Source organism: Odocoileus virginianus, chromosome 30, assembly GCF_023699985.2.
Source record: "Odocoileus virginianus isolate 20LAN1187 ecotype Illinois chromosome 30, Ovbor_1.2, whole genome shotgun sequence".
Taxonomy (NCBI): Eukaryota; Metazoa; Chordata; class Mammalia; order Artiodactyla; family Cervidae; genus Odocoileus; species Odocoileus virginianus.
The window spans coordinates 38909568-38922745 of NC_069703.1; the positions used below are offsets into that span (position 1 = coordinate 38909568).

The 13178-nt window shown below is 40.7% G+C and overlaps 1 protein-coding gene and 1 pseudogene across 2 annotated transcripts; one reads left to right on the forward strand and one right to left on the reverse strand.

Moving 5' to 3' along the window:
- The first annotated feature begins 1064 nt into the window (after positions 1-1064).
- MED18 (mediator complex subunit 18) lies at positions 1065-6192 on the forward strand. Of its 2 annotated transcripts, none has more exons than XM_020909302.2 (3): positions 1065-1280; positions 2058-2201; positions 5294-6192. In XM_020909302.2, exons 2-3 carry the CDS (start codon positions 2129-2131, stop codon positions 5845-5847), a joined length of 627 nt encoding a protein of 208 aa, XP_020764961.1. In that variant the 5' UTR covers positions 1065-1280; positions 2058-2128; the 3' UTR covers positions 5848-6192. The 2 variants fall into 2 exon arrangements, with proteins under 2 accessions (XP_020764961.1, XP_020764960.1); XM_020909301.2 differs by having other exon boundaries at positions 1065-1267.
- Positions 6193-11532: 5340 nt separating this feature from the next.
- Positions 11533-11642, reverse strand: LOC139032269 (small nucleolar RNA SNORA40; annotated as a pseudogene).
- Positions 11643-13178: the final 1536 nt, after the last annotated feature.

A 13178-nucleotide genomic window follows, 5' to 3' on the forward strand; every position in this document is an offset into this window, starting at 1 on the left:
CAGAAGCAGCACCTCAGCAAGGGAAATGAAAACATCAGAAGCCAAAGTGATGTAAGGGGTGGCGGCGGCCGTGGTTAGACTGAGTCCCACTGCGGCGGGCTGCACGCCCCCCAGGAGGCGCAGGTGGACCCCGCCCCGCCCCGCCGGCCGGGGGGAGGGGCCAGATGAGGACCAAAACTCTCCACGCGCAGCTCTTCTTTAGGAGCGGGAGCTGCTCTGAGTGAACCCCCTGCGCCTCAGAGGAGGAGTCCTGCTGGGCAGTCGGGGGTGCGTCTGCGTCGCTTACTTGGCTCTCACACTCTGCATTAAACTTTTAAAAATTTATTACTGAGTGTTTTGGTGCCTTTTAAATTTTTCGCTCCAAGAGAGGGCTTCAATCACGTTATTCCAGCTCACTCTTTCCCTGTACTTTATGTCCTGGCCACATAAACAGTGTTAGGTAAATCCTCATAGAATTTATTTATCTCCCAATATTTTTGTATTGAAGTGAAACAGAGAAGAGTGAACAAATATTAAATGTATTGCTGAGCTCCCTCACGGTTCCGAGCAGTTTGCGTGCGTACTCAGTCGCTTCAGTCCCGCGGACTATTTGACCCTATGGACTGTAGCCAGCCACTCTGTCCACGGGATTCTGCAGGCAAGAATACTGGAGTGGGTTGCCATGCCCTCCTCCAGGGCATCTTCCCGACCCAGGGATCCAACCGGAGGCTTCTGTGCCTCCTGCAGGCAGATTCTTTACCGCTGAGCCACCGGGGAAATTCTATCTTCAGATAACCAACCCAAATAAGTTTCTGTTTTACAACAATCTCTCCTCTTTTTCTGAAACTCTCTTCCCCAGGGTCTCTTTGTCCTTTCAGGTCCAAGAGATTTCTTGGACAAAAACACGTCCAGGTCTTCACCGTTGAAAAAAAATATTTTTCTAGAGGACGGCCTATGACGTCAATGCCTCTTGAATCTCCCAAAGGACCGCTCCTAAGGAGGCCGCCATCTTCCGCGCAGCATCGCTGTTTGCGCATGCGCTCCTGCCTGCCGTACAGCCGCAGTGACTTTTACGTCCTCTCGGCACCCTTACGTCGCAGAGTGGCGGTGTCGAGGTTTGCGCGACGAAAGATTTTTGCCAGAAGTGGGAAGAGGCGAGAGAGGTGTTTCACTGTACAGGGGTTTTCAAGTTTAGGGCTGCGGGTGGTGATTGTTGCTCAAAAGCTCGGAGGCGCTCAGGTGAATACGGTCCCCCGCTTTGCTGGAAGAGGCTGGAACGCTCTCGGAGGTGTGTTTTTGGCGTAAGTGGGCACGTTTTGATGCTGGCTTTAGGAGCCCTAAAGCATCACTAGGGGCTTCCCTAGTAAACTCAGACGATAAAGCATCCGCCTGCAATGCAGGAGACCCGGGTTTGATCCCTGTATTTGGAAGATCCCCTGGAGAAGGAAATGGCAACCCACTCCAGTATCCTTGCCTGGAAAGTCTCATGGACAGAGATGCCTAGCGGGCTAAGTCCATGGGGTCACAAAGAGTCGGACATGACTGAACGACTAACACAAAGCATCAGTGGAAAGAACTTCGCGCTTTCGCTTCAATCTCTTTAAAGGTTTTCAGAGAGGTGGAACGCCTAGATTTTAGTCTGGCCTAGGTTCTGCCACCGACCTATTGTGTGTCCTTAGGCTCCTCCCCAAGCCTCAATATCCTCATCTATAAATTGAAGGGCATACAAGTGTCCTTAAGTCACCTTTCAGTCTTTAATTGCAGGTCCATTATGTCATCTGAGCCACAAAGCCTTGCGGGTTAATATTGTGGCCTCATTTTAGAAGAAAGACATTGAGTCCCAGGGTGCACAGAAAACCATTGAAAGGTTTCAGACCTTGAGACTGGAAGATTATGCTATAACTCCATGATCAAGCCTCCTTTGTGTATTTCTGGATCACCTGAAACTGACCTATAGCAGTTACTAAAAAAGTTTTGAATGTGTGGATGAATGAATCTTCATGTCCAGGCCAATGACCCAAGCAAATCTGGTGTCTCTCTGCCTCTCCCATGTATTAACAAGTATAACTCTTCTCCAGGTGTATCCTGTGCTTTACCTGACTGGGGACTCCAAATCTACTTCTGTCGTTTTCAACTTAAACAGATAAACATGGAGGCACCTCCAGTCACCATGATGCCTGTCACTGGGGGCACCATTAACATGATGGAGTACCTGCTGCAGGGTAAGTGAGCTAGGGAGCTTGAATTACCTGTTTTCCTCTTTTCTGTTCTGCTTTCCTGGAGATGAGAGGCTGTTATATAAAGGCTACCTGCATAATTTCTGGCACCCTTTTATTTCCCAATTTATTTTTAATTATGGTCACAAATACGTAACATTAAGTTTACCATATCAAACATTTTTAAGCATACAGTTCAGTAGTGTTAAATATTTCACATTGTTGTATAGCTAATCTCTAGAACTTTTTCATCTTGCAGAATTGAAATGCTATTCCTGTTAAACAGTAATTCCTCCTTTCCCCTCGCCCCAGACCTTGGCGACAACCTTTCTACTTTATGTTTCTAATTTTAACAACTTTAGATAACCTCATAGGAGTGGAAGCATTCAGTGTTTATCTTTTTATGACTGGTTTATTTCACTTAGTATAATGTCCTCAATATTAACCCTTTAGCATGTGAGAGAATCTCTTTTTAAAAATCTGAATAATGTTCCATTTTCTGTATGTACCACATTTTCTTTATCTATTTCTCTGCCAGACATTTGGATTGCTTCTACCTAAATGGTTATCATAGATAATGTTCAGTGAACATGAGTATGCACATACATCTTCAAGATCCGGCTTTGAATTCTTTAAGAGTGAATGCCCAGAAGTGAGATTAACAGATCATATGGTAGTGTTATGATACTGTTATTAGTTCCAAATTATAGATCAAGAAATAGAAGTGAAGTAACTTTCCCAGATGAGAAAACTCAAAACCCAGAGAGGGTTATGATTTTCAGGAGGTCATTTAATCTTTAGTGGAAGACTTTAGACTTTAATTCAGATCATCCATTTAGTAACTTACTGTGAACAAAGTAGGATTGTTTTTTGGGGGGGGGGGGGGGGTTATTTTTTTTTTTTATTTTTTTTTCCCATTTATTTTTATTAGTTGGAGGCTAATTACTTTACATCAACAAAGTAGGATTGTTAATTTCACTCCTCAAGCTGCCTCTCCTTCAGTCTTTCCCATCTCAGTGCCACTGTCAGTCATCAGTTGCTTAAGCCATGCATTCAGGAATCAATCTCAGAGAAAAGAAAATAGAGACTAGTATAGTTAACACTCCATTTCTATTATTATTTATTTTTTTAATTTGGTCATTCCTCATGGCATGCAGGATCTTAGTTCCTGGACCAGGGATGAAACCTGGGTCCCCTGCATTGGGAGCACCAAGTCCTAACCACTGGATGACCAGGGAATTCCTGTGAACAGTCAACTTAGATTTCTAGATCGAGTCATCTAGATTTCAGTTCCTGTCCTTTTGCCATATTTGCTTTATCTTTTTCCTTTTGCTGTTTTTTAAGACGGTTTCAGATCATGTAACATTTTACCCCCAAACACTTTCAGTATACGTCTCTAAAAAAGCAAGAGTATTTTCCTTAATAACCCCAATACTATCATTATTACCTGAAAAATTCATAGTATATTTTTAATATCATCTAATGTCTAATTCATATTCAAAAGTTTCCTCCATCTTCTGTTTTGACCCAGGACATAATATCGTCTCATGCATTACATATGAAAACTGTGTCTCTTAAGCCTCTTTTAACTCCCCTCACTCTAACTTTTTTTCACATGACCCTGTCTGGTTGAAGCATCCATACCAGTTTTCCTGGAATGATCTTTTTAAAATGTAAATCCAGTCATATCTTTCCTTGTTGCATGGAGAATAAAGTGTGGAGCTAATAACTGCCCAGTGGCCTTACAATAAAATACAGCCTTTAGCACAGGCGGCAAATAAGGCCTGCATGCTTTGGCCCATCCCAAATACTCATTTCATGATCATCTTCCATCTTGCTTGCCATACTTCAGCCGCACTGAGATCCTTTCATTTCTTTGTGTTCCCTACCTCTCTTTCCTACCTCTGATCACCCAGCCTCTGTAGTTTGTTCCAGCCCTTCAAATAGCCATCTCATTTTTATCCCTCAGGCCTCAGCTCAGTTGTCATTCCTGTGAAGACCTTCTCTGACTACTCCAAGCCCTCAAAGAGGTCTCCTCTTCTCCACCCCTACCAGTTGCTCTCTATTCCATATCCCGTTTATCGCTTCTTTATTGGTTTACTTATTTATTTACTTTTGTTTCCCCCACTAAACTATAATCTCTGGGCAGACTAGGCCCCTACTTCTTAGCATGGTGCCATTCATTAAGTGTAAGTATGTGAACTAGCATTTACAAAGCTCCTTAAATGTTTGAAGAATAAAAAAACATGTCTGACACTGTTCTTTTTTTTTTTTTTGACACTGTTCTGAATGTAGGACCCACTCTCTACTCCCATGATCTGTCCTATGATAACTGGGACCCACTCTTGCTTCTCCAAAAATTTAGTCATTTGGGTGCCACTGTCAATATTTACTGTAGTTACAGTAATATATTTTTATTTACTTTAACAGATTTAGTCAATAAAGGAATATGTTCCTAGCATTGGAGTATCAGCAGTAGAGAAAGAAAGATGATTAAAAAGTCAATACGTAATTGATACGTTGAAAGATGACTAAAGAATTAAGGTGCTAAGCTAAAGAAAAATAAACCGAGAAAGTGAAAAGAGATTGGAGGGAAATACTCTGTTTTATTGGAGAAGGAAATGGCCACCCACTCAAGCATTCTTGCCTAGAAAATCCCATGGACAGAGGAGCCTGGCAGGCTACAGTCCGTGGGGTTGCAGAGTCAGACACAACTGAGCAACTAACACACACATTGTTTTATTTGTTATTTTTTGTCTTATGTAAAATAATATATATATTATTTTAGAATAGAATAAAATAATTATTCTAGGTAGATACTGTTGCCTGTTAAACCCCAAAGTCTGCTAGAGATTAGCGTTACTAAACAAGGCCTAACTTCTAGTACCAAATAAGACAGTGCAAAAAATTGAAAAGAGATTAACTTGTTATATAAGATCTTGGCAGGGTAACCCCTCTAAAATCTCATATATTGGACCTCTGGTTTACAAAACACTGCACTACATTATTTTGGTTTTTCTTTTTTTTTTTCAATCTTTCACTAATTCCATTACGCAAAATGAAAGATGGAATTCAATAGTGCTTTTTTCCTTCTTCAGGAAGTGTTTTAGATCACAGCTTGGAAAGCCTCATCCACCGCCTTCGTGGTTTATGTGACAACATGGAACCCGAGACTTTTGTTGACCACGAGATGGTATTCCTCCTTAAGGGCCAGCAGGCCAGTCCATTTGTTCTAAGGGCCCGACGCTCTCTGGATAGGACAGGGGCACCCTGGCATCTTCGCTACCTGGGGCAGCCAGAGATGGGAGACAAGAACCGCCATGCCCTGGTGCGTAACTGCGTGGACATTGCAACATCTGAGAACCTCACTGACTTCCTCATGGAGATGGGCTTTCGCATGGACCACGAGTTTGTTGCCAGGGGACACTTGTTCCGGAAAGGCATCATGAAGATCGTGGTGTACAAGGTCTTCCGCATCCTGGTGCCAGGCAACACGGAAAACACTGAGGCCTTGTCCCTGTCCTATCTCGTGGAACTAAGTGTTGTTGCACCAGCTGGGCAGGACGTGGTCTCTGATGACATGAGGAACTTTGCGGAGCAGCTGAAACCTCTGGTTCACCTAGAGAAAATAGACCCCAAAAGGCTCATGTGACTGAGACAGTCTGTCCACCACTGGGGCTGGTTCTCAGCTGTTACAAGAAAAGATGTTATAATTGCCCCATTTTACCACTGCCAGCTATGTATTCTTCCCTCAGGATGGAAGACAGTGAGAACTCAGTTCGTTCTTTGCTCTGGTTTCCTCATATGGCCAGTTCACTTTTGTGACAGCCTTTCGAACTTAAACGCTAAGAATAACATAGAGAATCTAGATCATCCTTCTGCAGGAAGAGGGGAAACTGGAATAAAGTAGTTTTCGGGAAGAAAACTTTTTGTGTATAAGGTTTGTAAAATAGAGACCAAGTTTGTATTGTGCAGTAATAAAAGCTGTAAGGAGAAATGCCTATCATTCTGATTTTTTACCGTACTACCCTACTAATTTGGGGTGGACTTATTACCAACTGGAGCAAATATATGACAGTGTTTTGTTTAAATTTGGTAGATGATAGATAGCTTTTACCTTTTGTACGAGTAGCACGTGTTTGTTGTTGAAAAAAATTAAATACAAAAGTAAGAAAGATAAAAAAAGAAAAATAACGTATAATCCTATTATTTAAAGAGATGTGCTGGTTTTGGTGTTTTTTTTTTTTTTTTTTTGGTGTGCCTCATGCGTGGCATGCAGGAACTTAGTTCCCCAACCGGAGATCAAACCCATGCCCCCTGTAGTGGAAGCAGTTTCTTAACCACTGGACTACCAGGGAAGTCCTGAGATGTATAGTTTCTATTTTGTTTTATATCCTTCTAGGTTTTATTTTTAGAAATGTATGTATATGAGATACATTTTAGAAAAACATTTTGTACATACTGGTTTGTAATCAATTTTTTTAATCAGTAACATTTTTCCAGGATATTAGGCTACAAGGTTCTGCTTAAAAAAAAAGTTTTTATTGAGTTCTTATTATGTGTCAGTGTTATCCTAAGTGCTTTAGGTAGGTTTATTAATTTAACCCTCACAACAGACCCATATTTTACAGGGAAACTGAGGTGCAGAGACAGTAATTAGCTTTCCCTGAGCGATACAGCTACAAATGAGCAGAGCTTATAGTTAAATATTGATAATTATTATTTGTATCCTATCATTAGGGTTTTCCAAAATTTAATTATTTACTCTACTTTGGGATTTTTAGTTAGATCCCATATTTTTGCTTTTATAAACTATCTGGTGTTGCTAGTACTTTTTTTTTATTTTTTGCTAGAACTTTTAATTAGATATTTTTTGTCATGTGTGATCATTGTTTAGGATAAATTCTAGGTAACTGCTGAGTCAGAAAGTATGCACTATTTTAAGTCTTCTGCCATGTATTGCCAAATGCCTTCCAGAAATGTTCCAGTTTTCACTCCTACCAATTGTAAATGAGGTTTCCAACACAGTTGCCAAAACTGGGTGTGACCATGATAACACATTTTTCCCATTTGATGATAAATGGTGACTGGTTTTAATTTAAAAAAAAACAAACATGATCAGTGATATTTAAATTTTTATGTTTATTGGACATTTTTTTCCTTACATGAATTTCTTTTTCTTCATTGTTCATCTTATCTTTATTTGTAAAGAGCTTTTATATAATTTCCCATTTGTCATTTGACTTAATGAATTTTTTAAAACAGTTCTGAGTGAGATAAATGTGGGTCATTTTAATACCTGTAGAGTTTTTAATACACTGGAGACAGTTTGGCTTGCTAAAAATTGTAGGTCACTCAAAATTTTCATTTTCTTCTGGAACCTTCCACTTGTTATCTAACACCCCAGTTGACCAACATTTGACAAATGATAATTCTCGTTGGACCACAGTTTGCCACTCACAAGATTATACGAATACTCTGTTAAGAAAACCTATCCAAAGTTGACTTAAATGGTAAGGATGATATTACCAGATTAAGGGTAAAATCAAGGATAGGATAGCTTCCAAGTTGGTTAGGTGGTTATTTCTCTGGTTCTGGGATCCTTTTCTTGACTTAACCTTGCATATTTTCAGCATAGCTTTTACTGGCTTTAGTTGCTCAGTTGTGTCTGACTCTTTGCGACCCCAGGGACTGCAGCACACCAAGCTTTCCTGTCCTTCACCAACTCCCGGAGCTTTCTCAAACTCATGTTCATCAAGCCGGTGATGCCATCCAACTATCTCATCCCCTGTTGTCCCCTTCTCCTCCTGCTTTCAATCTTTCCCAGCATCAGGGTCTTTTCTAATGAGTCAGTTCTTTCCATCAGGTGGCCAAAGTATTGGAGCTTCAGCTTCAGCATCAGTCCTTCCAATGAGTATTCAGAACTGATTTCCTTTAGGATTGACTGGTTTGATCTCCTTGCAGTCCAAGGGACTCTAAAGAGTCTTCTCCAAAGCCACAGTTTAAAAGCATCAACTCTTTGGCCCTCAGCTTTCTTTATGGTCCAACTCTCACATGCATACATGACTACTGGAAAAACCATAGGTTTGACTGGACGGACCTTTGTTGGCAAAGTAATGTCTCTCCTTTTTAATATGCTGTCTAGGTTTGTCATAGCTTTTCTTCCAAGGAGCAAGCATCTTGTAATTTCATGGCTGCAGTCACCATCTGCAGTGATTTTGGAGCTCAAAACAAGAAAGTCTCACTGTTTCCATTGTTTGTCCATCTATCTGCCATGAAGTGATGGGACCCGATGTCATGGTCTCAGTTTTCTGAATGTTGAGTTTTAAGCCAACTTTATCACTCTCCTCTTTCACTTTCATCAAGAGGCTCTTCAGTTCCTCTTCACTTTCTGCCATGGAGTGGTGTCATCTGCATATCTGAGGTTGTTGATGTTTTTCCCGGCAATCTTGATTCCAGCTTGTGCTTCATCCAGCCTGGCATTCCACATGATGTACTCTGCATATAAGTTAAATAAGTGAAGTCACTCAGTCGTGTCCGACTCTTTGCAGTCCCATGAACTGTAGCCCACCAGGCTCCTCCATCCATGGGATTCTCCAGGCAAGAATACTGGAGTGGGTTGCCATTTCCTTCTCCAGGGGATCTTCCCGACCCAAGGATCGAACTCAGGTCTCCTGAGTTCTGCATTGCAGGCAGTACACTTTAACCTCTGAGCCACCGGGGAAGTTCCATAAGTTAAATAAGCAGGGTGACAATATACAGCCTTGATGTACCCTTTTCCCCATTTGAAACCAGTCCGTGTTCCATGTCCGGTTCTAACTGTTGCTTCAGTTGCATGAGTAAATCTTGCTCCTCCTTTCATAACATATTAGCAAGATAATTCAAACAGGCCCCTTTCTTATTTTGTAGTCTTCCACTTTATTCCTAAACTCGACTCTTTTTTTTTTTTTTTTCGACTCTTTATTATAGGCACCCATATATATGTTCAATGTATGTCTCTGATGCTTGTCTTATAAACTATGTAGAGTTATGTAAGCATATTTGCATAAGTGATGTGCAATAAATGTTCTTCTTTTTAAAGTTATTATTGCTTTTGTGATATTCTCTTGTTGCTAAATGTAAACCTACAACTTACAACTTTGAACTTGCATAGGCTTTCATATTACCAGTAATATTAGTACTTAAATAATGCTTAACTTTGCCAACAAAGGTCCATATAGTCAAAGCTATGGTTTTTCTAGTAGTCATGTATGCATGTGAGAGTTGGACCATAAAGAAGGTTGAGCACTGAAGCATTGATGCCTTCAAATTCTGGTGCTGGAGAAGACTCTTTGAGAGTCCCTTGGACTGCAAGGAGATCAAACCAGTCAATCTTAAAGGAAATCAACCCTGGATATTCACTGGAAGGATTGATGATGAAGCTGAAGTTTCCAACATTTTGGCCACCTGATGCGAAGAGCCAACTCATTGGAAAAGACCCTGATGCTGGGAAAGATTGAAGGCAGGAGGAGAAGGGGATCAGAGGATGAGATGGTTAGATAGCATCACTGACTCAATGGACATGAATCTGAGCAAACTGGGAGACAGTGAAGGACAGGGAAGCCTGGCATGCTGCAGTCCACAGGGTTGTAGAGTTTAACATGACTTAGCGTATGAACAACAACAATGCTTAACTCTCTTTCAGGTGCTTTAATTGTTTTAAATCATATACTTCTCCCAGCAACCCTATGACATTTTTACTCCCATTTTGTAGATAAGAATGAGGCACAGATAACTCAAATTTTTACTTCCACTGTAAGTGTTGGAGCCTGCATTTGAACTTGAACAGTCTAGCTTCAGAATCCAGGCACATAAGTACTGTCCATCTACCATGTTTGTACTCATTTACTCTTTTGATGATAGACACCTAAATTGCCATCAACACTCTGTTACTATTAAAATTGCAAAACTAAGCAAGTTTGTATATTGACATGAATAATTCCCCTACACTATGTAATTGGGAATGCTCAATTTTGCCAAAAATTAACAGGTTGCTCTTGAGAATAGCTGTGCTATTTACATTACTATCACAGTACACAAGAAACCTTAATAACCACATCCTCATTAATCTTCAGTGTTACCATTTTTATAATTTTTCCAGTATTTTATCTAAGTGTAAAGACTTTTTTAATATGTAAAAGCAAAATTATTTGTCAATAAATTTTTAAGTAATTTCACATTCTGATGCCTTTTCACTGCCAATCTCCTTAATTCCTCCATTTGAGTCATACTGTTCAACACTTTCAAAAATAATTTTTGCTCAGTCCACAGTTTTTCAGTTGGGCTTCTTTGATATTTAGTGGAATAGGGACACACTTCAAAATTCCCCAGCTGTGGTCTTAGGGATTCAGTTTCTTCAAGCAATTAGCTTTGGACTATGTTTAGGGTCAGAGGAGATGGATCTGCCTGGCTCTGAATTTTAGACATCCTCTAAACATGTATCAAGTTCAAGCCAGATTTACTCTTAAACTATCACACCTCAGAACAGTACAGGTGGGGCTTCCTTGATGGCTCAGTGGTAAAGAATCTGCCTGCCAATGCAGGATACACAAGGTCAATCCCTGATCCAGGAAGATCCCACATGCCACAGAGCAACTAAGCCCATGTGCCTCAACTATTAAGCCTGTGCCCTAGAGCCGGGGGGCCGCAACTACTGAAGCCCTGGAGCCCTAGAGCTTGTACTCTGCAACAAGAGAAGCCACTGCAATGAGATGCTCGGGCACCGAAACTAGCGAGTAACCCCTTTCTCCACAACTAAAGACCCAGCACAGCCAAAAATAAATAAATAAATAAAGTTCTTTAAAAAAAAAAAAGCTATTAAAAAAATAAGAATAGTACAGATCATTCAGTTCAGTTCAGTTTAGTTCAGTCGCTCTGTCGTGTCTGACTCTTTGCGACCCCATGAATCGCAGCACGCCAGGCCTCCCTGTCCATCACTAACTCCCGGAGTTTACTCAAACTCATGTCCATCGAGTCGGTGATGCCATCCAGCCATCTCATCCTCTGTCATCCCCTTCTCCTCCTGCCCCCAATCCCTCCCAGCATCAGGGTCTTTTCCAATGAGTCAACTCTTAGATCATTGGGATATGGTAATTCATTTTTAAAGTTCAGACCCTCAAAATATAAGCCTAAAAAAGGAAGCCATCTTCGTTTCGTGTCAACATTAAAATTAGAGTACTAAAGCAATGTAGTTGGTAATTTCCTTCATATCTTAAGCTTTTAAATGATCAAATCTATAGTCCTGGAAGCAACCTTTGTGTTTATCAATACCTCCACCACTTGAATCTCTTTCAGGTATCATGATCCTTCTTATCTGTCTCAAAACTCATACTAAACAATGAGTTCTGGGCTGCAAAAGAGGATTTCTTTTCTCACCTGTCTTTGTCCACAGATTAAACAACAACAAAAAAAAACCACAAATGCTATTGATTTTTGCTAGTCTGGTAGCGGTAAAGCGGGAATTCTCAGTTGTTTTGATTTGCATTTCTCTGATTATAATTAAAGTTGACACTTGCATTTTTCTGTATGCTTAGTATGTGAAACTAAGGTATTCATATATCCTTTGCTTGTTTTTCTATTTGACTTCTTGTCTTGTTGATTTGTCGCAATTGTATATTCTAGACATTATTCCTTGTTTATTAACATTTATTTATTTAATTGGCTGCTCTGGGTCTTAGCTGCCTCACACTGGATTTTCGATCTTTGCAGCCACATGCAGGATCTAGTTCTCTGACCAGGGACTGAACCTGGGTCCCCTGCATCAAGAGGGTGGTGTCTTAACCACTGGACCACCAGGGAAGTCCCTCCTTGTTTAAACACTGCAGATGCCTTCTCCCAGTCTGCAACCTTCATGCAAATGTGTTATGTCATTAATTTAGTAGATGTCCTAAATTTTGACCTTAGAATTTGTAGTCTTATTTTGGAAGTCTTTATTTATACGTGGGTAACAGAGATTTTCCTGTACTGTCTGCTTTATAGTTTTAACTTTCACACTTAGGGAAAAATTCAGCTTTTTTATCTACACAGTGAATTCATTTTTCTACCAAGGGAAAAACAATCATTCAGGTGTTTCATGATGTCACTTTTATCACATGTTAAGTTCCCATTTCTAGGCTCTCCATTCCATTCCATTGATCATTTTCTCTGCTTCAGTGTCAACACAATATTTTTATTGCTGTGGCTTCATGGTAGAGCAGGTTCTACCAGTAGGGCAGGTCTCCCTACTTTTATTTCCCTCTGAAAATAGACTTAGCTTTCATAGACATTTTTCTCTCTCATGCAGAACTGACATTTGCATGGAGTGCTCCCTCGGCAGATTCAATGTGGCAGACTTCCTTCATCTCTTTCAGGTCTCTGCTAAAATGTTGATAAGCACCCCCAACCATCCTAAATTAAGTAGCACACTCACTACCCATTACCCTTTCTTTCTTTTATTTAATCGTTTCCATAGCATTTATTACTATCCAACTTCAGATTATCTAATCACTGCTTCTCTACTAAAAATGTAAGATTCATGAGGCTAGGTGCTCTGTTTTGTTCTCTGCTGTACCCCTAGGACCCAGAACAATGCCTGGCCTGTGATAGTCTCTCTGAATATTTGCTAAATGAATGAAATCTTTACACAACTGAGGTTATCCGGATCATGACATTGAACCAAGTCTTCTTATGTCCTTGAATAGCGCTTAGTGTTTTTCTTGATAAACTCCTTAGGCTTTGCCTTGTGGCAAGGGAAGTTTGCCTGCCATTCCAGCGGGCTTCCCGGGTGGCACAGTGCTAACAAATCTGCCTGCCAATGCAGGAGACACCGGAGACGTGGGTTTGATCCCTGGGCTGGGAAAATCCCCTTTAGAAGGAAATGGCAACCCACTCCAGTACTCTTGCCTGGCATGTCCCATGGACAGAGGAGCCTGGTGGGCTACATTCCATCAGGTCACAAAAGAGTCG